General features: G+C 43.0%; 1 protein-coding gene across 1 annotated transcript; it reads right to left on the bottom strand.

Moving 5' to 3' along the window:
- Positions 1-365: 365 nt before the first annotated feature.
- LOC139416962 (synaptophysin-like) lies at positions 366-27,145 on the bottom strand. The gene is made up of 7 exons (XM_071166176.1): positions 27,064-27,145; positions 22,636-22,701; positions 13,935-14,059; positions 9,284-9,482; positions 8,733-8,924; positions 1,851-2,165; positions 366-800 (listed from the first exon to the last, which is right to left on the bottom strand). The coding sequence occupies exons 1-6, from the start codon at positions 27,079-27,081 to the stop codon at positions 1,893-1,895; spliced, it is 873 nt and encodes a 290-aa protein (XP_071022277.1). The 5' UTR covers positions 27,082-27,145; the 3' UTR covers positions 366-800; positions 1,851-1,892.

The following is a 27,145-nucleotide window of genomic DNA, read 5'->3' as shown; positions in this document are numbered from 1 at the left end:
ATGCATGGGCTTTACTGTATTCCTACTGTAATGCATGGACTTTACAAGTTCAACCAAAACAAGGTTCAGGAAGCTTAGACTGAGGGAAGAAAAATATCAATAAACCAATGATTCCTTAATGACTCTTTTGGTCGTGTTTGATTTGTTTCATGGCCAGTGTATATATAATGACACTGGTTTTAGTCCATCAACCTCTTCTCTGTTCCTCTGTAATCTCACCGATGTAGAAACACAACAAAACAAGCAGATTAATCAAATAAAAAATTGGATCAAAATTACAAAGAAGAATTTGTACCAAAATAAAATTTTAAAAAGTGCAAACTGTTGCGCGGAGGAGCAATCATTGTTTGGCAGAATTATTGTTACGATTATTTATTTACTAAACTCAAAAACAAACATTTGAATAGTTCCATACATAGCATTACCAAATATTTGTCTATATATTTGTTCATAGTGACATCTATAAAGCACAGACAAATACATTCTCTCAGATTTTAATATTAATATTATCAACATTGTAATCAATTTTTTTTACAATTTTATTTTTAAAATCTTTTTCCACATTTTGTGTTCAAGTTTTTCTTCATGTACTGTCTTTTTTCCCCAGTTACAATAACTAACATCTAGTCCCTCCCCCCTCCCTGTTCCCTTCCGTTTTTGTGTTTAGGTAACTCTCTACCACCTCCCTCATTTACTCAGCACACAGACATATGCACGAACAAACACACAGGAAGGAGTGTGGCATTGTGGGTACTGTAGTTTTCAGGCACCACACTCTCGAGTCTCTCCCCGCTGACTCTCTGTGGAGAGAAAGAGAAGACAGGAAACATTAACGAGTGGAAGGTAGCTGCACCGCCACCGTCACCGAAACCCAATTCTGTTACTTCTATTTTTATCCAGTTGCTGAGTAGAAAGTGTAGGTCGAGAACAAAAAAAACGGAGAATCCTAATTGGGTTCATCATGTATAATTATCGTGTGATATCAAAATCAAATCAGATTTAATTTGGCACATGCTTTATGAGGATCTGGGAACCCATGGCTAATCTTTTCAGTCTCCAGAGGGGGAAAAGGTGTTGTCGTGCCCTCTTCACGACTGTCGTGGCGTGTTTGGAGCATGATAGTTTGTTGGTGACGTTGACACCGAGGAACTTGAAACTCTCGACCCTTGCTCCACTTCAGCTCCGTCGATGTTAATTGGGGCCTGTTCGGCCCACCTTTTCCTGTAGTCCACGATCAGCTCCTTTGTCTTGATCACGTTGAGGTAGAGGTTGTTGTCCTGGCACCACACTGCCAGGTCTCTGACCTCCTCCCTATAGGCTGTCTCAACGTTGTCGGTGATCAGGCCTACCACTGTTGTGTCGTCAGCCAACTTAATGATGGTGTTGGAGTCATGCTTGGCCACGCAGTCATGGGTGAACTGGGAGTACAGGAGGGGACTCAGCACGCACCCCTGAGGGGCCCCAGTGTTGAGGAACAGCGTGGCAGATGTGTTGTTACCTACCCTCACCACCTGGGGGTCGGCCCGTCAGGAAGTCCAGGATCCAGTTGCAGAGGGAGGTGTTTAGTCCCAGGATCCTTAGCTTAGTGATGAGTTTGGAAGGCGCTATGGTGTTGAACGCTGAGCTGTAGTCAATGTGGGTCTTTTTGTATTGTTTAAATGATAAAGCTTAAATTAAAACACAGAGTTTAAAGATTTTTTTTGTATGAATTTAAATAATATCATATAAAATCAATATTAAAATATTAATCATAACATCTCAAAATCAATACCTCATAATAACACTTCATAAAGATCAATAGTGCATCGTCACTGTCTAATAACTAAAAGTAATATAATGATGTGACTCACCCGTCGCCAGCTGCCTCCACACTTCCTCTTTCCTCCTCCCCCTCACATCTGATTGGCGAAGGAGGTGGGGGCCTGTCCGTACTCTCCGCCCTCCTGGTTGTACCCCTGCTGCTGCTGGTTGTATTCTGGCTGGTAGCCACCGTGGGAACCGGCGTACGGGTCCTGCTCGTACCCCGCTTGCTGACCGTACGAGTCTGGGGCGGGCTGCTTCTCCTGGGGAGGAGGGGCGCGCATGAAGGGGGCGATGATGCCGGTCTCCTTAAAGACGAACCACAGGTTTCCTCCCCACAGCACCAGGTTCATGAAGCCAAAACACTGGGAAGAAGAGAGAGAGAAATGCTGAGATTACTATGAAGTACTGTAGATACTGGGAGGGAAGAGAGGGGGGAGAGAGACAGAGAGGAGAAGGGAGAGAGAGATAGAGAGGGGTAAGGGGAGAGAGAGAGGTGGAGGGGAGAGAGAGAGAGGGGGGGAGGGGAGAGAGAGTGATAGAGAGGGGGAAGGGGAGACAGCGAGAGAGAGAGAGAGAGAGAGAGAGAGAGAGAGAGAGAGAGCAAGAGAGAGAGGGGGAGGGGAGAGAGAGAGCGATAGAGAGGGGGAAGGGGAGAGAGACAGCGAGAGAGAGAGAGAGTAGGAGGGGAGAGAGAGAGAGGGGGGAGAGGGGGAAGGATAAAGAGAGAGGGAGAGATATCTAAAAGATACACTATACTGTACAGTGCATTCTGAAAGTATTCAGACCCCTTGACTTTATCCACATTTTGCCTTATTCTAAAATTAAAAACAAAAATCCTCATTAATCTACACAAAATACATCACAATGACAAAGTGAAAACAGGTTTTAAGAAATGTTTCCAAATTAAAACAAAAATAAAAAACAGAAATACCTTATTTACATAAGTATTCAGACCCTTTGCTATGAGACTCGAAATTGAGCTCAGGTGCATCCTGTTTCCATTGATCATCCTTGCGATGTTTCTACAACTTGATTGGAGTACACTGCTGTAAATTCAATTGATTGATATGATTTGGAAAGGCACACACCTGTCTATATAGGATCCCACAGTTCACAGTGCATGTCAGAGCAAAAACCAAGCCATGAGGTCGAAGGAATTGTCCATAGAGCTCCGAGACAGGATTGTGTTGAGGCACAGATCTGGGGAAGGGTACCAAAACATTTCTGCAGCATTGAAGGTCCCCAAGAACACAGAGGCCTCCATCATTCTTAAATGGAAGCAGTTTGGAAACACAAAGACTCTTCCTAGAGCTGGCCGCCCGGCCAAACTGAGCAATCGGGCAGAAGGGCCTTGGTCAGGGAGGTGACCATGAACCAGATAGTCACTCTGACAGAGCTACAGACTTCCTCTGTGGAGATGGCAGAACCTTCTATAAGGACAACCATCTCTGCAGGACTCCACCAATCAGGCCTTTATAGTAGAGTGGCCAGACTGGAGACACTCCTCAGTAAAAGGCACATGACAGCCCGCTTGGAGTGACAGCTCGCCAAAAGGCACCTAAAGGACTCTCAGACCATGAGAAAAACATGTTTTCTGGTCTGATAAAACCAATATTAAACTCTTTGGCCTGAAAGACAAGCGTCACGTCTGGAGGAAACCTGGCACCATCCCTACGGTGAAACATGGTGGTTGCAGTATCATGCTGTGGGGATGTTTTTCAGTGGCAGGGACTGGGAGACTAGTCAGGATCGAGGGAAAGATGAACGGAGCAAAGTACAGAGATGCTTGATAAAAACCTGCTCCAGAGCGCTCAGGACCTCAGACTGGGGTGAAGGTTCACCTTCCAACAGGACAACCACCCTAACCACAAAGTCAAGACAACGCAGGAGTGGCTTCAGGACAAGTCTCTGAATGACCTTGAGTGTCCCAGCCAGAGCCCAGACTTGAACTCGATAAAACATCTCTGGAGACCTGAAAATAGCTGTGCACCGACGCTCCCCATCTAACCCGACAGAGCTTGAGAGGATCTGCAGAGAAGAATGGGAGAAACTCCCCAAATTCAGGTGTGCCAAGCTTGTAGCGTCATACCCAAGAAGATGCGAGGCTGTAATCGCTTTCAATGGTGCGTCAACAAAGTACAAAGGGTTTGAATACTAAATATACTGTAAATGTAATATTCCCAGGGGGTTTATACATTTTTTTTTTGCTTTGTCATTATGGGGTATTGTGATGTGATTATGGGGTATTGTGATGTCATTATGATGTATTGTGATGCATTATGGGGTATTGAGTGATGAGCGGGAAAAAAAACACACTTTGATCCATTGTAGAATAAGTCTGTAATGTAACAAAATGTGGAAAAAGCGTTCCAAACGCACTGTATGTTGAAGTGGGTGGGACTCAAGCTTCATCCCTGTCTCACCCCACAACCCTGTAGAAAGAAATGTGTGTGCTTTTGCCAATTTTAACCGCACACTTGTTGTTTGTGTTGTTGTTTGTGTTGTTGTTTGTGTTGTTGTTTGTGTTGTTGTTTGTGTTGTTGTTTGTGTTGTTGTTTGTGTTGTTGTTTGTGTTGTTGTTTGTGTACATTGATTTTATAACGTTGTATGTTTTTACACCACTTTCCATCAAAATTATTCAATTTGTTTTGTTTAAATCAACAGAGCATGAGAAAACATAGCTTTTTTTTTGGTTGTGTTTGTCAATAAGGGTCTGCAGGGTGTACACATGGTCTGTTGTACGGTATTTTGGCGAGAAGAAAATGTGACATTTGTTCAGGACATTTTGTCGATGCTGTTGATGATACTGCAGAGGATTTTTCAGATATTCCTGCTGACAGATATTCCACGGTAATTGTTGTGGTCAAATTTGTCTCCACTTTTGTGGATTGGGGGGGGGGGGGATCAAGCCTTGGTTTCAAATATTAGGGAAGGTGCCAGAGCTGATCCATTTTAGAATAAGGCTGTAATGTATCAAAATGTGGAAAAAGTCAAGGGGTCTGAATACTTTCCGAATGAACTGTATATACACAAGTTTGTGTACAGCACCAGAACATTATTCCTCCTCCACCAAACTTTACAGTTGGCACTATGCATTCGGGCAGGTAGCGTTCTCCTTGCATCTGCCAAACCCAATTTGGCGGATGCGTGTGTGGCTATTTCAGCCACACCCGTTGTTGACCCGAGTATAAAATCGAGCACACAGCCATGCAATCTCCATAGACAAACATTGGTAGTAGAATGGCCTTACTGAAGAGCTCAGTTACTTTCAATGCGGCACTGTCATAGGATGCTTCTTTTTCAACAAGTCAGTTTATCAAATTTCTGCCCTGCTAGAGCTTCCCCGGTCAACTGTAAATGTTGCTATTGTGAAGTGAAAACGTCTAAGAGCATCAACGGCTCAGCTGCGAAGTGGTAGGCCACACAAGCTCACAGAATGCGAGCGCTGAACGTGTAAAAATCATCTGTCCTCGGTTGCAACACTGTCACGTTCTGACCTTAGTTCCTTTGTTATGTCTTTGTGTTAGTTTGGTCAGGGCGTGAGTTGGGGTGGGTAGTCTATGTTCTTTTTTCTATGTTGGGTTTATGTGTTTGGCCTGGTATGGTCCTCAATCAGAGGCAGGTGTCGTTCGTTGTCTCTGATTGAGAATCATACTTAGGTAGCCTTTTCCCACCTGTGTTTTGTAGGTGATTATTTTCTGTTTTAGTGTTTTACGCACCTTTCAGGACTGTTTCGGTTTTCGTTTATTTTCACGTTGTTATTTAGTATTTTCAGTGTTCAGTAAAATAAATCATCATGAACACATACCACGCTGCGCATTGGTCCGACATTTCATACTCCTCGTAGGAGGAGGACGAAGAACACCGTTAAAAACACTCACTACTGAGTTCCAAACTGCCTCTGGTAGCAACGTCAACACAATAACTGTTTGTCAGGAGGCTCATGAAATGGGTTTACATGGCCGAGCAGCAGCACACAAGCCTAAGATTGTGTAAAGCTCGCCGCCATTGGACTCTAAAAGCAGTGGAAACGTATTCTCTAGAGTGATGAATCACACTTCACCATCTGGCAGTCTGACGGACTAATCTGGGTTTGGCGGATGCCAGGAGAATGCTACCTGCCCCAATGCATAGTGCCAACTGTAAAGTTTGGTGGATGAGGAATAATGGTCTGGGGATGTTTTTCATGGTTCAGGCTAGACCCCTTAGTTCTAGTGAAGGGAAATCTTAACGCTGCAGCATACAATTACATTCTAGATGATTCTGTGCTTCCAACTTTGTGGCAACAGTTTGGGAAAGGCCCTTTCCTGTTTCAGCATGATAATGCCCCCATGCACAAAGCGAGGTCCATACAGAAATGGTTTGTCGAGATCGGTGTGGAAGATCTTGAATGGCCTGCACAGAGCCCTGACCTCAACTCCAACGAATGCCAAATTGGAACGCCGACTGCGAGCCAGACCTAATCGCCCAACATCAGTGCCCGACCTCACTAATGCTCCTGTGGCTGAATGGAAGCAAGTTCCCCACAGCAATGTTTCAGCGTCTAGTGTAAAGCCTTCATAGAAGAGTGGAGGCTGTTATAGCAGCAAAGTGGGGACCAACTCCATATTAAAGCCTTCTCAGAAGAGTGGAGGCTGTTATAGCAGCAAAGGGGGGGACCAACTCCATATTAAAGCCTTTCCAGAAGAGAGGAGGCTGTTATAGCAGCAAAGGGGGGACCTACTCCATATTAAAGCCTTCCAAGAAGAGTGGAGGCTGTTATAGCAGCAAAGGGGGACCAACTCCATATTAAAGCCCATGATGTTGGAATGAGATGTTTGATGAGCAGGTGTCCACATACTTTTGGTTTATGTAGTTTAATTACACTGCAAAAAATTACTTGTTACTTTTATTTCTTATCCTTATTTGTATTATTTTTTGACAACGTTGCTGGTTAGGGGCTCGTAAGTAAGCATTTCACTGTGAGGTCTACTACACCTGTTGTATTCAGCATTTCACTGTGAGGTTACTACACCTGTTGTATTTAGCATTTCACTGTGAGGTCTACTACACCTGTTGTATTCAGCATTTCACTGTGAGGTCTACTACACCTGTTGTATTCAGCATTTCACTGTAAGGTCTACTACACCTGTTGTATTCAGCATTTCACTGTGAGGTCTACTACACCTGTTGTATTCAGCATTTCACTGTGAGGTCTACTACACCTGTTGTATTCAGCATTTCACTGTGAGGTCTACTACACCTGTTGTATTCAGCATTTCACTGTAAGGTCTACTACACCTGTTGTATTCGGCATTTCACTGTAAGGTCTACTACACCTGTTGTATTCAGCATTTCACTGTAAGGTCTACTACACCTGTTGTATTCAGCGCATGTGACTAATACAATTTGATTTGTATACAGACCTAGGGGGCCTATATACGCTACATTACATAGTTATGTCATAGCTACAGTATGCAATGGTTTAAAAATTGAGAACAAGCTGACTCATGATATTAACAAGGCTCCAGGGAGATCTCTCATTCCATTAACAAGGATCCAGGGAGATCTCTCAGGACATTAACAAGGATCCAGGGAGATCTCTCAGGACATTAACAAGGATCCAGGGAGATCTCTCAGGACATTAACAAGAATCCAGGGAGATCTCTCAGGACATTAACAAGAATCCAGGGAGATCTCTCATGACATTACCACGGATCCAGGGAGATCTCTCATGACATTAACAAGGATCCAGGGAGATCTCTCAGGACATTAACAAGGATCCAGGGAGATCTCTCAGGACATTAAAAAGGATCCAGGGAGATCTCTCAGGACATTACCAAGGATCCAGGGAGATCTCTCATGACATTAACAAGGATCCAGGGAGATCTCTCAGGACATTATCAAGGATCCAGGGAGATCTCTCATGACATTAACAAGGATCCAGGGAGATCTCTCAGGACATTAACAAGGATCCAGGGAGATCTCTCAGGACATTAACAAGGATCCAGGGAGATCTCTCAGGACATTAACAAGGATCCAGGGAGATCTCTCAGGACATTAACAAGGATCCAGGGAGATCTCTCAGGACATTAAAAATGATCCAGGGAGATCTCTCATGACATTACCAAGGATCCAGAGAGATCTCTCAGGACATTAAAAATGATCCAGGGAGATCTCTCATGACATTAAAAAGGATCCAGGGAGATCTCTCAGGACATTAACAAGGATCCAGGGAGATCTCTCATGACATTAACAAGGATCCAGGGAGATCTCTCAGGACATTAACAAGGATCCAGGGAGATCTCTCAGGACATTAAAAAGGATCCAGGGAGATCTCTCATGACATTAAAAAGGATCCAGGGAGATCTCTCAGGACATTAACAAGGATCCAGAGAGATCAAAAAGATGTGGGAGATGTCAACAATCCCACATGAGAGGGTTATTATTAAAAACATGGATTCTGCTGATTAATCATTCATATCAAATTTCTCTTTTCAATGTTTCAATGTTTCAATGGTATTGTTTCTAATTTCAATGAATGTAATATAACATCTCTGTTATAATGAATGTAATATAACATCTCTATTATAATGAATGTAATATAACATCTCTATTATAATGAATGTAATGTAACATCTCTGTTATAATGAATGTAATATAACATCTCTGTTATAATGAATGTAATATAACATCTCTGTTACAATGAATGTAATATAACATCTCTGTTATAATGAATGTAATATAACATCTCTGTTATAATGAATGTAATATAACATCTCTGTTATAATGAATGTAATGTAACATCTATGTTATAATGAATGTAACGTAAAACAATATTATTGTACTGCAACCGAACACAGCAGAGACACTCACAAGGTAAGATCACTGCTACAATAAACTGCTATAGCGTTGAAGAAGAACCTAGCTGTTAAAACCGAGACACTCACGACGGAGGTGTTGAGTCCAGACATGACGGGGTCGTGAACTTCACGACAGCGGTTCCCTTCCTCGTCGCAGGCTGAGATCAGATCCACCACTTTCTCAGGGTCCGTGGACGCCTTGACATCCGACAGGCCCTTAGCCCACGCAGCGGAGCTGACCAACCACATGAAGGTGAACACACACGTCACGCCAAAATCCTGCGGCGGAAAGTGGAAACACACACACAGGAAACGAGGAAACGAGGTCAAAACTCATACAATGACATATAGAACACCCGATCAAGATGGCCGCCACGATCAGCACATTCTAAAGCTATACAGGTCTGTGACATCAGACACTAGCGACGTATAGGATCTCTACGGTAAATACACACAGGAAGACGGGATGAAGTCGAATGTTCAAAATCGACGGCTACAAACGGTGAACATTAATGTGAGGAAATAAAAAAAGAGATTAAAGTGCAAATATATTTTAATTTACCCTTTAACTGTAAATGCAACAACACACACACATCCAACTCCCCCCCCCCCCCCCCCCCCCCGCCAACCCCACTCACGATGAGTGGTCCCTTGTTGTTCTCTCGGTACTTCTCCAGGGCGAAGACGTAGACGCTGAGGGCAGCCATGGAGTAGAGGAAGGCAAACACACCGATGGTGACGAAGAACTCTGCCGAGGAAGAGTAGTTACCAACCAGGAAGAGACGCTCGGGGGGACCCCCTTTACAGGTTGGGGCGTCAAAGTATACTTGGTGAAGCCTGAAGAAAGAGAGGAAGATGAAGATGGAGACAGAGGAGCAAGAGATTCTCAATCAATCAATGAAAACACATATACACTACTTGACCAAAAGTATGTGGACACCTCTTCAAATGAGTGGATTTGGCTACTCCAGCCACAACCGTTGCTGACAGATGTATAAAATCGAGCACACAGCCATTCAATCTCCATAGACAAACATTGGCAGTAGAACAGGTCCGTACTGAAGAGCTCAGTGACTTTCAACGTGGCACCCGTCATAGGATGCCACCTTTCCAACAAGTCAGTTGGTAGCGTGTAACTCGTAAAAATCGTCTGTCCTCCACTCACTACCAAGTTCCAAACTGCCCCTGGAAGCAACGTCCGCTCAAGAATTGTTCATCGGGAGCTTCATGAAATGGGTTTCCGTGGCCGAGCAGCAGCACACGAAGATCACCAAAGCCCATTTTCACATCAGCAGCTGTCACAAAGTGCTTTCATTCTGACATTCTGTATCATGACATTCTGGCATTCTGTATCATGACATTCTGTATCATGACATTCTGTATCATGACATTCTGACATTCTGTATCATGACATTCTGACATTCTGTATCATGACATTCTGACATTCTGTATCATGACATTCTGACATTTTGTATCATTACATTTTGTATCATGACATTCTGACATTTTGATTCATGACAGTCTGACATTCTGTATCATGACATTCTAACATTCTGTATCATGACATTCTGACATTCTGTATCATGACATTTTGTATCATGACATTCTGACATTTTGATTCATGACAGTCTGACATGACAGTCTGACATGACATTCTGACATTCTGTATCATGACATTCTGTATCATGACATTCTGGCATTCTGTATCATGACATTCTGTATCATGACATTCTGTATCATGATATTCTGACATTCTGTATCATGACATTCTGACATTCTGTATCATGACATTCTGGCATTCTGTATCATGACATTCTGACATTCTGAAATGGTTCATCCACACAGATAGCGTGGTGAAGAAGGTGCAACAGCGCCTCTTCAACCTAAGGAGGGTGAAGAAATTTGGTTTGTCACCAAAAAACTTTTACAGATGCACAATCGAGAGCATCCTGTCGAGCTGTATCACTGCCTGGTACGGTAATTGCTCCGCCCACAACCGTAAGGCTTTCCAGAGGGTAGTGAGGTCTGCACAACGCATCATCGGGTGCAAACTACCTGCCCTCCAGGACACCTACACCACCCGATGTCAAAGGAAGGCCAAAAAGATCATCAAGGACAACAACCAACCAAGCCATTGCCTGTTCAACCCGCTATCATCCAGAAGGCGAGGTCAGTACAGGTGCATCAAAGCAGGGACCGAGAGACTGAAAAACAGCTTCTATCTCAAGGCCATCAGACTGTTAAACAGCCACCACTAACACTGAGTGGCTGCTGCCAACATACTGACTTAAATCTCTAGCCACTTTAATAATTAAAAATGTATGTAATAAATGTATCACTAGTCACTTTAAACAATGGCACTTTATATAATGTTTACGTACCCTACATTACTCATCTCACATATATACTGTCCTCTATACCATCTACTGCATCCTGCCTATATGCCGTTCAGCCATCTCTCATCCATATATTTATATGTACACATTCTTATTCATTCCTTTATTCGCCTACCTCCTCATGCCTTTTGCACACAATGTATATAGACTCTCCTTTTTTCTACTGTATTATTGACTTGTTAATTGTTTACTCCATGTGTAACTCTGTGTTGTCTGTTCACACTGCTATGCTTTATCTTGGCCAGGTCGCAGTTGCAAATGAGAACTTGTTCTCAACTAGCCTACCTGGTTAAATAAAGGTGAAATATATATATATTTTTTTATATATTTTTTTATATTACACTTGTGTGTATAAGGTAGTTGTTGTGAAATTGTTAGAATACTTGTTAGATATTACTGCATTGTCGGAACTAGAAGCACAAGCATTTCACTACACTCGCGTTAACATCTGCTAACCATGTGTATATGACCAATGAAATGTGATTTGATTTGATTTCTGTATCATGACATTCTGACATTTTGTATCACAACATTCTGACATTTTGTATCATGACATTCTGACATTCTGTAACATGACATTCTGTATCATGACATTCTGACATTCTGTATCATGACATTTTGACATTCTGTATCATGACATTCTGACATTCTGTATCATGACATTCTGACATTCTGTATCATGACATTCTGACATTCTGTATCATGACATTCTGACATTCTGTAACATGACATTTTGTATCATGACATTCTGACATTCTGTATCATGACATTCTGTATCATGACATTCTGACATTCTGTATCATGACATTCTGACATTCTGTATCATGACGTTCTGACATTCTGTATCATGACATGCTGACATTCTGTATCATGACATTCTGACATTCTGTATCATGACATTTTGACATTCTGTATCATGACATTCTGACATTCTGTATAATGACATTCTGTATCATGACATTTTGACATTCTGTATCATGACATTCTGACATTCTGTATCATGACATTCTGACATTCTGTATCATGACGTTCTGACATTCTGTATCATGACATGCTGACATTCTGTATCATGACATTCTGTATCATGACATTCTGACATTCTGTATCATGACATTCTGACATTCTGTATCATGACATTCTGACATTCTGTATCATGACGTTCTGACATTCTGTAACATGACATTCTGTATCATGACTTTCTGACATTCTGTATCATGACATTCTGACATTCTGTAACATGACATTCTGTATCATGACATTCTGACATTCTGTATCATGACATTCTGACATTCTGTATCATGACATTCTGACATTCTGTATCATGACGTTCTGACATTCTGTATCATGACATGCTGACATTCTGTATCATGACATTCTGTATCATGACATTCTGACATTCTGTATCATGACATTCTGACATTCTGTATCATGACATTCTGACATTCTGTATCATGACGTTCTGACATTCTGTAACATGACATTCTGACATTCTGTATCATGACGTTCTGACATTCTGTAACATGACATTCTGTATCATGACTTTCTGACATTCTGTATCATGACATTCTGACATTCTGTAACATGACATTCTGTATCATGACATTCTGACATTCTGTATCATGACATTCTGACATTCTGTATCATGACATTCTGACATGCTGTATCATGACATTCTGTATCATGACATTCTGACATAGTACAGTGAAGGTAGTTTGGTGAACAACACTCACTGAGATCTGAAGACTTGCGTTAACTCCCTGACTTAATGCCTATGCTTTAGATCAGTGGGCTAACACAGTCTTGGCGGTAAGGAGACAACCAGTCTGTCACATTAGCAGCAAAACACAGGAGGTGTCTCAAATGGTACCCTATTCCCTACATAGTGCACTATTCTTTGAACAGGTCCCTATGGTGAACAGGTCCTTATGGTGAACAAGTCCCTATGGTGAACAAGTCCCTATGGTGAACAGGTCCCTATGGTGAACAGGTCCATATGTTGAACAGGTCCCTATGGTGAACAAGTCCCTATGGTGAACAGGTCCCTATGGTGAACAGGTCCCTATGGTGAACAGGTCCCTATGGTGAACAGGTCCCTATGGTGAACAGGTCCCTATGGGGAATAGGTCCCTATGGTGAACAGGTCCCTATGGTGAACAAGTCCCTATGGTGAACAGGTCCCTATAGTGAACAGGTCCCTATGGTGAACAGGTCCCTATGGGGAATAGGTCCCTATGGTGAACAGGTCCCTATGGTGAACAGGTCCCTATGGTGAACAGGTCCCTATGGTGAACAGGTCCCTATGGTGAACAGGTCCCTATGGTGAACAGGTCCCTATGGTGAACAGGTCCTTATGGTGAACAGGTCCCTATGGTGAACAGGTCCCTATGGTGAACAGGTCCCTATGGTGAACAGGTCCCTATGGTGAACAGGTCCTTATGGTGAACAGGTCCCTATGGTGAACAGGTCCCTATGGTGAACAGGTCCCTATGGTGAACAGGTCCCTATGGGGAATAGGTCCCTATGGTGAACAGGTCCCTATGGTGAACAGGTCCTTATGGTGAACAGGTCCCTATGGTGAACAGGTCCCTATGGTGAACAGGTCCCTATGGGGAACAGGTCCCTATGGTGAACAGGTCCCTATGGGGAACAGGTCCCTATGGTGAACAGGTCCCTATGGTGAACAGGTCCCTATGGTGAACAGGTCCCTATGGTGAACAGGTCCCTATGGGGAATAGGTCCCTATGGTGAACAGGTCCCTATGGTGAACAAGTCCCTATGGTGAACAGGTCCCTATGGTGAACAGGTCCCTATGGTGAACAGGGTGCCATTTTGGACGTAAAACATAGACACATTTAATGCTAGTCAACCTAAAAACCCAGAGAACTTGACTAACCTGAAAGGATACTCGAATTCCACTTCTATACTCAGGTCGCTCTCGGTCCTGTTTTTACACTCCACACTCATCTTGAACATCCCGGAGTAACTCCCACATGTTGAGAATGCAAAGATGGCAAAGATCTGCAGGAAAGGAGAGAATAGAAGGACAAAAACAGAGTTAAAATAATGGCCCTATAATCGTCTCACTTTACACTAGCCTGTGAATTTCAGTTACGTGATTAAGGGTCATATAACATAAAGTAAATCACAGTTTATGGTAACAAGAGAAACACATATGTCATAATAATAATAATACATGTAGTAAAATACTTATCCTTTTCCCTACATAGTGCACTACTTTGAACCAAGGCCCTGGTAGAAAGTAGTGCACTATAAAAGGGAAAAGTGTCCCATTTGAGGCCTACACCCGAGGCCTATGGCCAAGCAACCACTATCATTTCACAAACCCCCCAGTAGATGTATTAAATCCAGTAGATCCACCCCCCCCCCCAGTAGATGTATTAAATCCAGTAGATCCACCCCCCCCCAGTAGATGTATTAAATCCAGTAGATCCACCCCCCCCCTCCCCAGTAGATGTATTAAATCCAGTAGATCCACCCCCCCCCAGTAGATGTATTAAATCCAGTAGATCCACCTCCCCCCCAGTAGATGTATTAAATCCAGTAGATCCACCCCCCCCCCCCCAGTAGATGTATTAAATCCAGTAGATCCACCCCCCCCCCCCCCAGTAGATGTATTAAATCCAGTAGATCTACCCCCCCCCCAGTAGATGTATTAAATCCAGTAGATCCACCCCCCCCCCAGTAGATGTATTAAATCCAGTAGATCTACCCCCCCCCAGTAGATGTATTAAATCCAGTAGATCTACCCCCCCCCCCAGTAGATGTATTAAATCCAGTAGATCCACCCCCCCCCCCCCCGTAGATGTATTAAATCCAGTAGATCTACCCCCCCCAGTAGATGTATTAAATCCAGTAGATCTACCCCCCCCCCCCCCAGTAGATGTATTAAATCCAGTAGATCCACCCCCCCCCCAGTAGATGTATTAAATCCAGTAGATCTACCCCCCCCCCCCAGTAGATGTATTAAATCCAGTAGATCTACCCCCCCCCAGTAGATGTATTAAATCCAGTAGATCCACCCCCCCCCAGTAGATGTATTAAATCCAGTAGATCCACCCCCCCCAGTAGATGTATTAAATCCAGTAGATCCACCCCCCCCCCGTAGATGTATTAAATCCAGTAGATCTACCCCCCCCCCCAGTAGATGTATTAAATCCAGTAGATCCACACCCCCCCAGTAGATGTATTAAATCCAGTAGATCCACCCCCCCCCCCCGTAGATGTATTAAATCCAGTAGATCTACCCCCCCCCCCCCCCAGTAGATGTATTAAATCCAGTAGATCCACCCCCCCAGTGGATGTATTAAATCCAGTAGATCTACCTCCCCCCCCCCCAGTAGATGTATTAAATCCAGTAGATCTACCCCCCCCCACAGTAGATGTATTAAATCCAGTAGATCCACCCCCCCCCAGTAGATGTATTAAATCCAGTAGATCCACCCCCCCCCCCAGTAGATGTATTAAATCCAGTAGATCTACCCCCCCCCCAGTAGATGTATTAAATCCAGTAGATCCACCCCCCCCCCCAGTAGATGTATTAAATCCAGTAGATCTACCCCCCCCCCCCAGTAGATGTATTAAACCCAGTAGATCTACCCCCCCCCCCCCAGTAGATGTATTAAATCCAGTAGATCTACCCCCCCCCCCCCCCCCCAGTAGATGTATTAAATCCAGTAGATCCACCCCCCCCCCCAGTAGATGTATTAAATCCAGTAGATCCACCCCCCCCCCCCCCCCAGTAGATGTATTAAATCCAGTAGATCCACCCCCCCCCCCCCCCCAGTAGATGTATTAAATCCAGTAGATCCACCCCCCCCCCCCCCCCCCAGTAGATGTATTAAATCCAGTAGATCCACCCGCCCCCCCCCCCCCAGTAGATGTATTAAATCCAGTAAATCCACCACCCCCCCACTAAGAGATGAGGTTAGTGTAGCATGTGATGTCGTAGGACAGGCCAGATCGGATTGGATGGAGGAGAATCTAGCTGCTTTTACATCTCACTGCCATCTGTCGCATCCTCCTATTGGTGTGTGTGTGTGTGTGTGTGTGTGTGTGTGTGTGTGTGCGTGGGAGGGAGGGAGGGCGTACGCGGCGCCCACTCATTCACGACTCCAAGTGACAATGTTCAGATAATCTCACCCGCTATCCTCCCTCCTCCTGAAGGACATAGGCTCTGGTAAAAAAAAAATGAAAAAATAGTGTAACTAACAAGAGAACATTGGAGCCATTTCAGAAGCAGACACTGTGATGTCATGGCGACTGGTCCAGGGTGTCGTGACTGCCGACGGCCACCGGACGGCGCTATTACTCTTGTCAATGTGTGGTTGTCACATTTACTGAGTACGCCTGATACTATCTGAAGCCACTGCCTTCGTATTTCCAGGATGTGTTCAGCTTCTTCACTCCTATTCAGAAGACACATCTCGGATCATTTTATTTAACCTTTATTTAACTAGTCAAGTCAGTTATGAACCAATTCTCATTTACACCGACCAAACCCAAACCCGTACGACGTTGGGCCAATTGTGCGCCGCCCTATGGGCCTCCCAATCACAGTCGATTGTGATACAGCCTGGAATCGAACCAGGGTCTGTAGTGACGCCTCTAGCACCGAGATGCAGTGCCTTAGACCTCTGCGCCAATCGGGAGACAGATATGAATCTCATATAAGATGTACTGATGTCGCCTTATAGGAGGAGAGGTCCCATAGCACAAACAGAAGTGGAATGGTGCTGCTTTCCAATAGCTGTTCCATTATTGATTTTCAAAAAGTCTCAGATTATGGACCTAGTGGTGTTCCTGGTCAGAGACTAACTCTGGACCTAGTGGTGTTCCTGGTCAGAGACTAACTCTGGGCCTAGTGTTGTTTCTGGGTAGAGGCCAACTCTGTTTGGTATTTGGTATTTTATTAGGATCCCCATTAGCTGTTACAAAAGCAGCAGCTACTATTCCTGGGATCCACAAAAAAACATGAAACATAATACAGAACATCAATAGACAAGAACAGCTCAAGGACAGAACTACATACATTCTTTAAAAAGGCACACGTAGCCTACATATCAATTTATACACACAAACTATCTGGGTCAAATAGGGGAGAGGCGTTGTGCCGTGAGGTGTTGCTTTATCTGTTTTTTGAAACCAGGTTTGCTGTTTATTTGAACAATATGAGATGGAAGGAAGTTCCATGCAATAAGGGGACTGTGAAAAGACGCCTGGTGGTGTGTCTGGTGGGGTAAGTGTGTGTGTCAGAGCTGTGTGTAAGTTGACTATGCAAACAATTTGGAATTTCCAACACATTGTTTCTTATAAAAACAAGAAGTGATGCAGTCAGTCTCTCCTCAACTCTTAGCCAAGAGAGACTGGCAGCATAGTAATAATATTAGTCCTCTGATGACAATGAAGAGCAAAACGTGGCTCCCTGTTCTGGGCCAGCTGCAGCTTAACTAGGTCTCTCCTTGCAGCACTGGACCACACGACTGGACAATAATCAAGATTAGATAAAACTAGAGCCTGCAGAACTTGCTTTTCGGAGTGTGGTGTCAAAAAAGCAGAGCATCTCTTTATTACGGACAGACCTCTCCCCATCTTTACAACCATTGAATCTATAGGTTTTGACCATGACAGTTTACAATCTAAGGTAACACCAAGTGATTGAGTCTCCTCAACTTGTTCAACAGCCACACCATTCATTACCAGATTCAGCTGAGGTCTAGAACTTAGGGAATGATTTGTACCAAATACAATGCTCTTAGTTTTAGAGATGTTCAGGACCAGTATATTACTGGCCACCCATTCCAAAACAGACTGCAACTCTTTGTTAAGGGCTTCAGTGACTTCATTAGCTGTGGTTGCAGATGCGTATATGGTTGAATCATCAGCATACATGGACACACATGCTTTGATTAATGCCAGAGGCAGGTCATTGGTAAAAATAGAAAAGAGTACAGGGCCTAGAGAGCTGCCCTGCGGTACACCACACTTTACATGTTTGACATTAGAAAAGAGTAGAGGGCCTAGAGAGCTGCCCTGCAGTACACCACACTTTACATGTTTGACATTAGAGAAGCTACTATTAAAGAAATCCCTCTGAGTTCTATAAGATAGATAGCTCTGAATCCACGATATGCCAGAGATTGAAAAGCCATAACATACGTTTTTTTAACAACAGGTTATGGTCAACAATATCAAATGATGCACTGAAATCTAGCAGTACAGCTCCCACAATCTTCTTATTATCAATTTCTTTCAACCAATCATCTGTAATTTGTGTCAGTGCAGTACATGCTGAGTGCCCTTCTCTACAAGCATGCTGAAAGTCTGTTGTTAATTTGTTTACAGAGAAGTAGCATTGTATTTGGTCAAACACAATTTTTTCCATAAAGTTTGCTAAGAGCTGGCTGCAAGCTTATAGGTCTGCTGTTAGAACCAGTAAAGGTTGCTTTACCACTTGAGCGGAATTACTTTGTCTTCCCTCCAGGCCTGAGGACAAAGACTTTCCTCTAGGCTCAGATTAAAGATATGACAGATAAGAGTGGCTATAGAGTCAGCCACCATCCTCAGTAGGAGTGTCTATAGAGTCAGCCACCATCCTCAGTAGGAGTGTCTATAGAGTCAGCCACCATCCTCAGTAGGAGTGTCTATAGAGTCAGCCACCATCCTCAGTAGGAGTGGCTATAGAGTCAGCCACCATCCTCAGTAGGAGTGTCTATAGAGTCAGCCACCATTCTCAGTAGGAGTGGCTATAGAGTCAGCTACCATCCTCAGTAAGAGTGTCTATAGAGTCAGCTACCATCCTCAGTAGGAGTGGCTATAGAGTCAGCTACCATCCTCAGTAAGAGTGTCTATAGAGTCAGCCACCATCCTCAGTAAGAGTGTCTATAGAGTCAGCCACCATCCTCAGTAGGAGTGGCTATAGAGTCAGCTACCATCCTCAGTAGGAGTGGCTATAGAGTCAGCTACCATCCTCAGTAGGAGTCGCTATAGAGTCAGCTACCATCCTCAGTAGGAGTGGCTATAGAGTCATCTACCATCCTCAGTAGGAGTGGCTATAGAGTCAGCTACCATCCTCAGTGGGAGTGACTATAGAGTCAGCTACCATCCTCAGTAGGAGTGACTATAGAGTCAGCTACCATCCTCAGTAGGAGTGGCTATAGAGTCAACTACCATCCTCAGTAGGAGTGGCTGTAGAGTCAACTACCATCCTCAGTAGGAGTGACTATAGAGTCAGCTACCATCCTCAGTGGGAGTGACTATAGAGTCAGCTACCATCCTCAGTAGGAGTGGCTATAGATTCAGTAGGAGTGGCTATAGAGTCAGCTACCATCCTCAGTAGGAGTGGCTATAGAGTCAGCTACCATCCTCAGTAGGAGTGGCTATAGAGTCAGCTACCCTCCTCAGTAGGAGTGTCTATAGAGTCAGCTACCATCCTCAGTAGGAGTGGCTATAGAGTCAGCTACCATCCTCAGTAGGAGTGGCTATAGAGTCAACTACCATCCTCAGTAGCTTTCTATCTAAGTTGTCAATGCCAGGAGGTTTGTCATTATTGATCGATAACAAAACAAAAAAAATCCACCTCTCCCACACTAACTTTACAAAATTCAAACTTACAATGCTTTTCTTTCATTATTCGTTTTTTTATGTATGAATAAAATTGCTCACTGTTCTTGGTGGCATTTCCTGCCTAAATTCGCCCACTTTGCCAATGAAATAATAATTAAAATAATTGGCAAAATGAAATGGCTTTGTGATGAATAATCCATCTGATTGGATGAAAGATGGAGTTGACTATCTTTCTGCCCATAATTTCATTTAATGTACTCAAAAGCTTTTGCTACATCATTGATCTTAGCTTCATAATACAGGTTCTTCTTCTTTTTGTCAGTCAGCCAGCCACTCCTGTTCCCCCCATCTCTTTCAACCATACAGTTTTTCAATTCCTCATCAATCCATGGAGCCTTGACAGTTCTAACAGTCCGTTTCTTAACAGGTGCATGTTCATCAATAATTGGAAGAAGCAATTTCATAAATTCATCAAGTGCAGTGTCTGGATGCTCCTCATTAATCACATCAGACCAACAAACATTTTTAACATCATCCACATAAGAGTCACAGAAAAATATTTTGTATGATCTCTTATACACTATTTTAGACCCAGCTATTGTAAACGTGTCTTTCCTGTATATAGCAACTATATTGTGATCAATGCATCCAATGGGTACGGATACAGCTTTAGAACTGTTGTTCCTAGTTAGAGACTAACTCTGGACCTAGTGGTGTTCCTGGTCAGAGACTAACTCTGGACCTAGTGTTGTTCCTGGTCAGAGACTAACTCTGGACCTAGTGTTGTTCCTGGTCAGAGACTAACTCTGGACCTAGTGTTGTTCCTAGTTAGAGACTAACTCTGGACCTAGTGTTGTTCCTAGTTAGAGACTAACTTTGAACCTAGTGTTGTTTCCTATCAGAGACTAACTCTGGACCTAGTGTTATTCCTAGTTAGAGACTAACTCTGGACCTAGTGTTGTTGAGAGAGAGAGAGAGACGGGCAACCAGTGAAGAACAAACACCATTGTAAATACAACCTATATTTATGTTGATTTATTTTCCCTTTTGTAAACTAACTATTTGCACATCGTCACAACACTGTATGTAGACATAATATGACATAATATGACATAATATGACTTAATATGACATAATATGACATAATATGACATTATATGACATTATATGACTTAATATGACATAATATGACTTAATATGACATAATATGACATTATATGACTTAATATGACATAATATGACTTAATATGACAATATGATATTATTTTGGAGTGTAATGTTTACTCTGAATTTTTTATTGTTTATTTCACTTTTGTTTATTATCTATTGCACTTGCTTTGGCAATGTTAACATATGTTTCCCATGTTAATAAAGTCCCTTAAATTGAAATGGAAATGTAATTGACGGGCCAGAGAGAAGGAGAGTGGGAGGACAAGAGAGAGGGGGAGATTGGAGTTAGAGGTGGTCAGAGAGAGGAGGAGAGAGACAGAGAGAGAGGGGGTGAGAGAGAGAGGGGGAGAGAGACAGCGAGAGAGAGAGACAGAGAGAGAGGGGGGAGTGAGACAGAGAGAGAGGAGAGCGACAGAGAGAGAGGAGGAAAGAGACAGAGAGAGAGGGGGTGAGAGAGAGAGGGGAGAGTCAGAGAGAGACCGAGCGAGAGGGGGAGATTAGAGTTAGAGGGGTCAGAGAGAGGACGAGAGAGACAGAGAAAGAGGGGGGGAGACAGAGAGAGAGAGAGGAGGAGAGAGACAGAGAGAGAGAGAGAGAGAGAGAGAGAGAGAGAGAGAGAGAGAGGGAGATGACCTACCCATTCTAGAGCTTTGACAAAACCCAGGGGAACATTGATTTACCCATTCTAGAGCTTTGATAAAGCTCAGGGGAATATTGACTTACCCATTGTAGAGCTTTGATAAGGCCCAGGGGAACATTGACTTACCCATTCTAGAGCTTTGACGAAGCCCAGGAGAACGTTGACTTACCCATTCTAGAGCTTTGATGAAGCCCAGGAGAACGTTGACTTACCCATTCTAGAGCTTTGATGAAGCCCAGGAGAACATTGACTTACCCATTCTAGAGCTTTGATGAAGCCCAGGAGAACATTGACTTACCCATTCTAGAGCTTTGATGAAGCCCAGGAGAACATTGACTTACCCATTCTAGAGCTTTGATGAAGCCCAGGAGAACGTTGACTTACCCATTCTAGAGCTTTGATGAAGCCCAGGAGAACATTGACTTACCCATTCTAGAGCTTTGATGAAGCCCAGGAGAACGTTGACTTACCCATTCTAGAGCTTTGACGAAGCCCAGGAGAACGTTGACTTACCCATTCTAGAGCTTTGATGAAGCCCAGGAGAACATTGACTTACCCATTCTAGAGCTTTGACGAAGCCCAGGAGAACGTTGACTTACCCATTCTAGAGCTTTGATGAAGCCCAGGAGAACATTGACTTACCCATTCTAGAGCTTTGATGAAGCCCAGGAGAACATTGACTTACCCATTCTAGAGCTTTGATGAAGCCCAGGAGAACATTGACTTACCCATTCTAGAGCTTTGATGAAGCCCAGGAGAACGTTGACTTACCCATTCTAGAGCTTTGATGAAGCCCAGGAGAACATTGACTTACCCATTCTAGAGCTTTGATGAAGCCCAGGAGAACGTTGACTTACCCATTCTAGAGCTTTGACGAAGCCCAGGAGAACGTTGACTTACCCATTCTAGAGCTTTGACGAAGCCCAGGAGAACGTTGACTTACCCATTCTAGAGCTTTGATGAAGCCCAGGATAACATTGACTTACCCATTCTAGAGCTTTGACGAAGCCCAGGAGAACGTTGACTTACCCATTCTAGAGCTTTGATGAAGCCCAGGAGAACGTTGACTTACCCATTCTAGAGCTTTGATGAAGCCCAGGAGAACATTGACTTACCCATTCTAGAGCTTTGACGAAGCCCAGGAGAACGTTGACTTACCCATTCTAGAGCTTTGACGAAGCCCAGGAGAACGTTGACTTACCCATTCTAGAGCTTTGATGAAGCCCAGGGGAACTTTGAGGACTCTGAACTGTCCGCCTGCAACCAACTGGAGAAGAAAGAAAAATAACAACGATGATTCCAAATCATAACAAAACAGCCATTCATCATTGATCGGTTTAATATAATAACGAAGCACTACACAGACAGCAGAAGTAGAGAACAACTGTACTAATGTAGGCCTACTGAAATGATACAGATATAAGTGGGTCTAATCAAGCGTCTATTAACATTGCAACCTGTTAATCAGGAAATGCCACTATATTCATCATCATCAACACCACCCCAACATCAACATACAGTTGAAGTCGGAAGTTTACATACAACTTAGCCAATTACATTTAAACTCAGTTTTTCACAATTCCTGACATTTAATCAGAGTAAAAATTCCCTGTCTTAGGTCAGTTAGGATAGTCACTTTATTTTAAGAATGTGAAATGTCAGAATAATAGTAGAGACAATGATTTATTTCAGCTTTTATTTCTTTCATCACATTCCCAGTGGGTCAGAAGTACACTCAATTAGTATTTGGTAGCATTGCCTTGAAATTGTTTAACTTGGGTCAAATGTTTCAGTTAGCCTTCCACAAGCTTCCCACAATACGTTGGGTGAATTTTGGCCCATTCCTCCTGACAGAGCTGGTGTAACTGAGTCAGGTTTGTAGGCCTCCTTGCTCGCACACGCTTTTTCAGTTCTGACCACACATTTTCTATGGGATTGAGGTCAGGGCTTTGTGATGGCCACTCCAATACCTTGACTTTGTTGTCCTTAAGCCATTTTGCCACAACTTAGGAAATATGCTTGGGGTCATTGTTCATTTGGAAGACCCATTTGCGACCAAGCTTTAACTTCCTGACGGATGTCCTGAGATGTTGCTTCAAAATATCCACATAATTTTCCCGCCTCATGATACCATCTATTTTGTGAAGTGCACCAGTCCCTCCTGCAGCAAAGAACCCCCACAACATGATGCTGCCACCCCCGTGCTTCATAGTTGGGATGGTGTTCTTCAGCTTGCAAACCTCACCCTTTTCCTCCAAACATAACGATGGTCATTATGGCCAAACAGTTCAGAACAGAACAGAGGACATTTCTCCAAAAAGTACAATCTTTGTCCCATGTACAGTTAGTTGCAAACCGTAGTCTGGCATTTTTTATGGCGGTTTTGGGGCAGTGGCTTCTTCCTTGCTGAGTGGCCTTTCAGGTTATGTCAATATAGGACTCGTTTTACTGTGGATATAGATACTTTTGTACCCGTTTCCTCCAGCATCTTCACAAGGTCCTTTGCTGTTGTTCTGGGATTGATTTGCACTTTTCGCACCAAAGTACGAGACAGAACGCGTCTCCTTCCTGATCGGTATGGTGTCTGCGTGGTCCCATGGTGTTTATACTTGCGTACTATTGTTTGTACAGATGAACGTGGTACCTTCAGGCGTTTGCATATTGCTCCCAAGGATGAACCAGACTAGTGGAGGTCTACACAATTTTTTTTCTGAGGTCTTGGCTGATTTCTTTTGATTTTCCCATGATGTCAAGCAAAGAGGCACTGAGTTTGAAGGTAGGCCTTGAAACACATCCACAGGTACACCTCCAATTGACTCAAATTATGTCAATTAGCCTATCAGAAGCTTCTAAAGCCATGATATAATTGAATTTTCCAAGATGTTTAAAGGCACAGTTAACTTAGTGTATGTAAACTTCTGACCCACTGGAATTGTGATACAGTGAATTATAAGTGAAATAATCTGTCTGTAAACAATTGTTGTAAAAATGACTTGTGTCATGCACAAAGTAGATGTCCTAACCGACTTGCCAAAACTATAATTTGTTAACAAGAAATGTGTGGAGTGGTTGAAAAACGAGTTTTAACGACTCCAACCTAAGTGTATGTAAACTTCCCGACTTCCACTGTATGTGAAAACGGCGAGTTTCTATGTTTTGTAGTAAAATAAATAGAGGAAGATACATGTTTCCAATGACATTATCAACCAATTAGAGGACAATTAGTAGGCAGTTACTAGGCAATGCCTATTCACAATTGGTTAAAATCACACGATGCGCACTGATGACGTCATTGGAAAAACTTATCTTCCTCGTTTTTCTCACATATGTGAATGTCGGGGGTTGGTGCTGGAGATGATTATTACGAAGCTGATATTTTAAATGTCCCTTGAAGAAGCGATCACAGAAGACACACAGTAAACACATCATTTTGTTTTTTTGTCACCATCATCTCTATAAGCCTACAGCGGTAATATATGATTCTCAACAGAGAGTCTGTATACCGATAGAGAGAACACAATGACTGATTATTAAACCCATATGATGTTTCTCATGGCCATAACGGTGCATCTATCTATATATCTTATAGGCCATATGAAATAACGTTTCTCTACATGGTAGCCTACGTACAACAGACACACAGACAATCATTGTTTTCCTATGATGAAAGAATGATTCACCCACCCATCCACCCGCCCACATCATCATCCAGAGTAAAGATGTGGGACTAATGAAGTGTCTATTATCATTACAACATAGGCCTATTAGCAACAGGTCAGAGTGGGGATGAAGGCAATACACTGAGTTCACAAAAACATTATGAACACCTGCTGTTTCCATGACAGCCTGACCAGGTGAATCCAGGTGAAAGATATGATCCCTTACTGATGTCACTTGTTAAATCCACTTAAAATCAGTGTAGATGAAGGGGAGGAGACAGGGTTAAAGACAGATTTTTAAGGCTTGAGATAATTGAGACATGTATTGTGTATGTGTGCCATTCAGAGGGTGAATGGGCAAAACAAAAGATTGAAGTGCCCTTGAACTGGGTATGGTAGTAGTTGCCAGGCGCACTGGTTTGAGTGTGTCAAAAACTGCAACGCTGTCGGACTTTCTCACATTCAACAGTTTCCCATGTTTATCAAGAATGGTCCACCACCCAAAGGACATCTAGCCAATTTGACATCAACTGACATGGGCCAGCTTCCCTGTGGAATGCTCTCAACTCAATATCAGGAAGGTGTTCTTAGTGTTTAGTGCATATTGCATTTTCATGCATTATTTATTTTCACCATCATCTGCATATGTCTACAGCCTTTACATGAATTGTATGTTATTCTCAATAGTAGGCCTATTCCGTCTCATCATGTGTTCAGATTACAATAAGATATATTGTATATTCGGTGAGGAGGCTGTGGTATGTATGACGTTGCACCTTTAATGAAATAGACAACATGATGATTGGATATTTGCTTTGCGTCTGTGGGTTTTAATATTTTATAAAAATGTCCACATATCGGCTATAAAACATGGTATATAGCCTAAATATTTGAGCACAGATGGGCCAACTATCGAAATGTTTGAGTACAGAGAGTGAGGTGTGAATACGCGAAGTCATGTTAACGTCGACCCCGGGGAGACTGGGCCTGGTAAAAGGTGCGGCTTGGATTGGACATGACACCATTACGCTTTAAACTCCTGTGGTATATAGCTAGTGATGCTCAGTCAGAAACCACGAGCATTATCATGCGAACAATTACCAATAATAACTACCGATTGTTACCCACTCAAACGTATCATTTAATTGCTTCGTTCGTTTTAAATGATGATAGAATCCAACTAGAAGCAATACGGTGTTAATATGACGAAAATGCAGACACCCATTTCATGTTTTAACACTTGAGGGCATTGGACAGTCATTTTACTAAAACGATTTATTCAGTTCTTAAATTCACCCAACGAATATCGAGAGAAATATCCCTGCTATAGGCCTACATGATGTATCAGATAGCATTCCAGGCATCCTAAAAGAAGAATCACTAGTCTATACAGCCATGTAGGGAATAAAGGTGAACTGCCATTTTACAACGCAATCTGAAATGAAATGACAGCTGCACATAGCCTTTACCAGGCCCGCTTTATAAGCGGATAATATAATGCCAGGATTGCAGAATTAAAAAAATATATTTTACTCATATGAACAAATACATATTTGGACGACAGATAGACAAAGATATTTCGGTCCATAATTTATCTGTGCGTACATGTATATGATGGGGATACCGTTATATCACCATCCATAGTCCACCAATGACTGTATCTGACATAATATTAAAGAATAACATTACATACTTATCATTTTACCCGGCATAGCCACAAGATAGTGTGTTTAATTTGACACAAACGCATAAACACCCATTCCCTCAGTAATTATAAGGATGTGCTGTATTTCAGTCAACAAACAGCGTCTGCATCATAAGGGGGGGGGGGGGGGGGGGCTTTCCGCGGATTTACCTGATAATTCTAATATCCCAGATAACTACATAGCAACGCTCATAACCGGTTCGTACAGTTGATATTTAAACAGCAGTAAATGTCCGTTATGTTTCTAGATGTTCAGAGCCCCTACCTGATTCACAATATCCATCCTGGCCGCCTTGCTCGTTGATAAGAGAAATTGCGGAGCAGGGGGAGGGAGCCGTAACAACCGG

Source organism: Oncorhynchus clarkii, chromosome 9 (genome assembly GCF_045791955.1).
Source record: "Oncorhynchus clarkii lewisi isolate Uvic-CL-2024 chromosome 9, UVic_Ocla_1.0, whole genome shotgun sequence".
Classification (NCBI taxonomy): domain Eukaryota; kingdom Metazoa; phylum Chordata; class Actinopteri; order Salmoniformes; family Salmonidae; genus Oncorhynchus; species Oncorhynchus clarkii.
This window is presented reverse-complemented; position numbering and strand designations above follow the sequence as displayed.

Excerpts from the sequence above, each read along its gene's own strand:
- LOC139416962 (XM_071166176.1), bottom strand. Across the intron at positions 14,060-22,635 it reads TCATCAAAGCTCTAGAATGG|ATCTTTGCCATCTTTGCATT; the intron begins GTAAGTCAACGT and ends CCTTTCCTGCAG. Across the intron at positions 9,483-13,934 it reads GAATTCGAGTATCCTTTCAG|GCTTCACCAAGTATACTTTG; the intron begins GTTAGTCAAGTT and ends CTCTTTCTTCAG.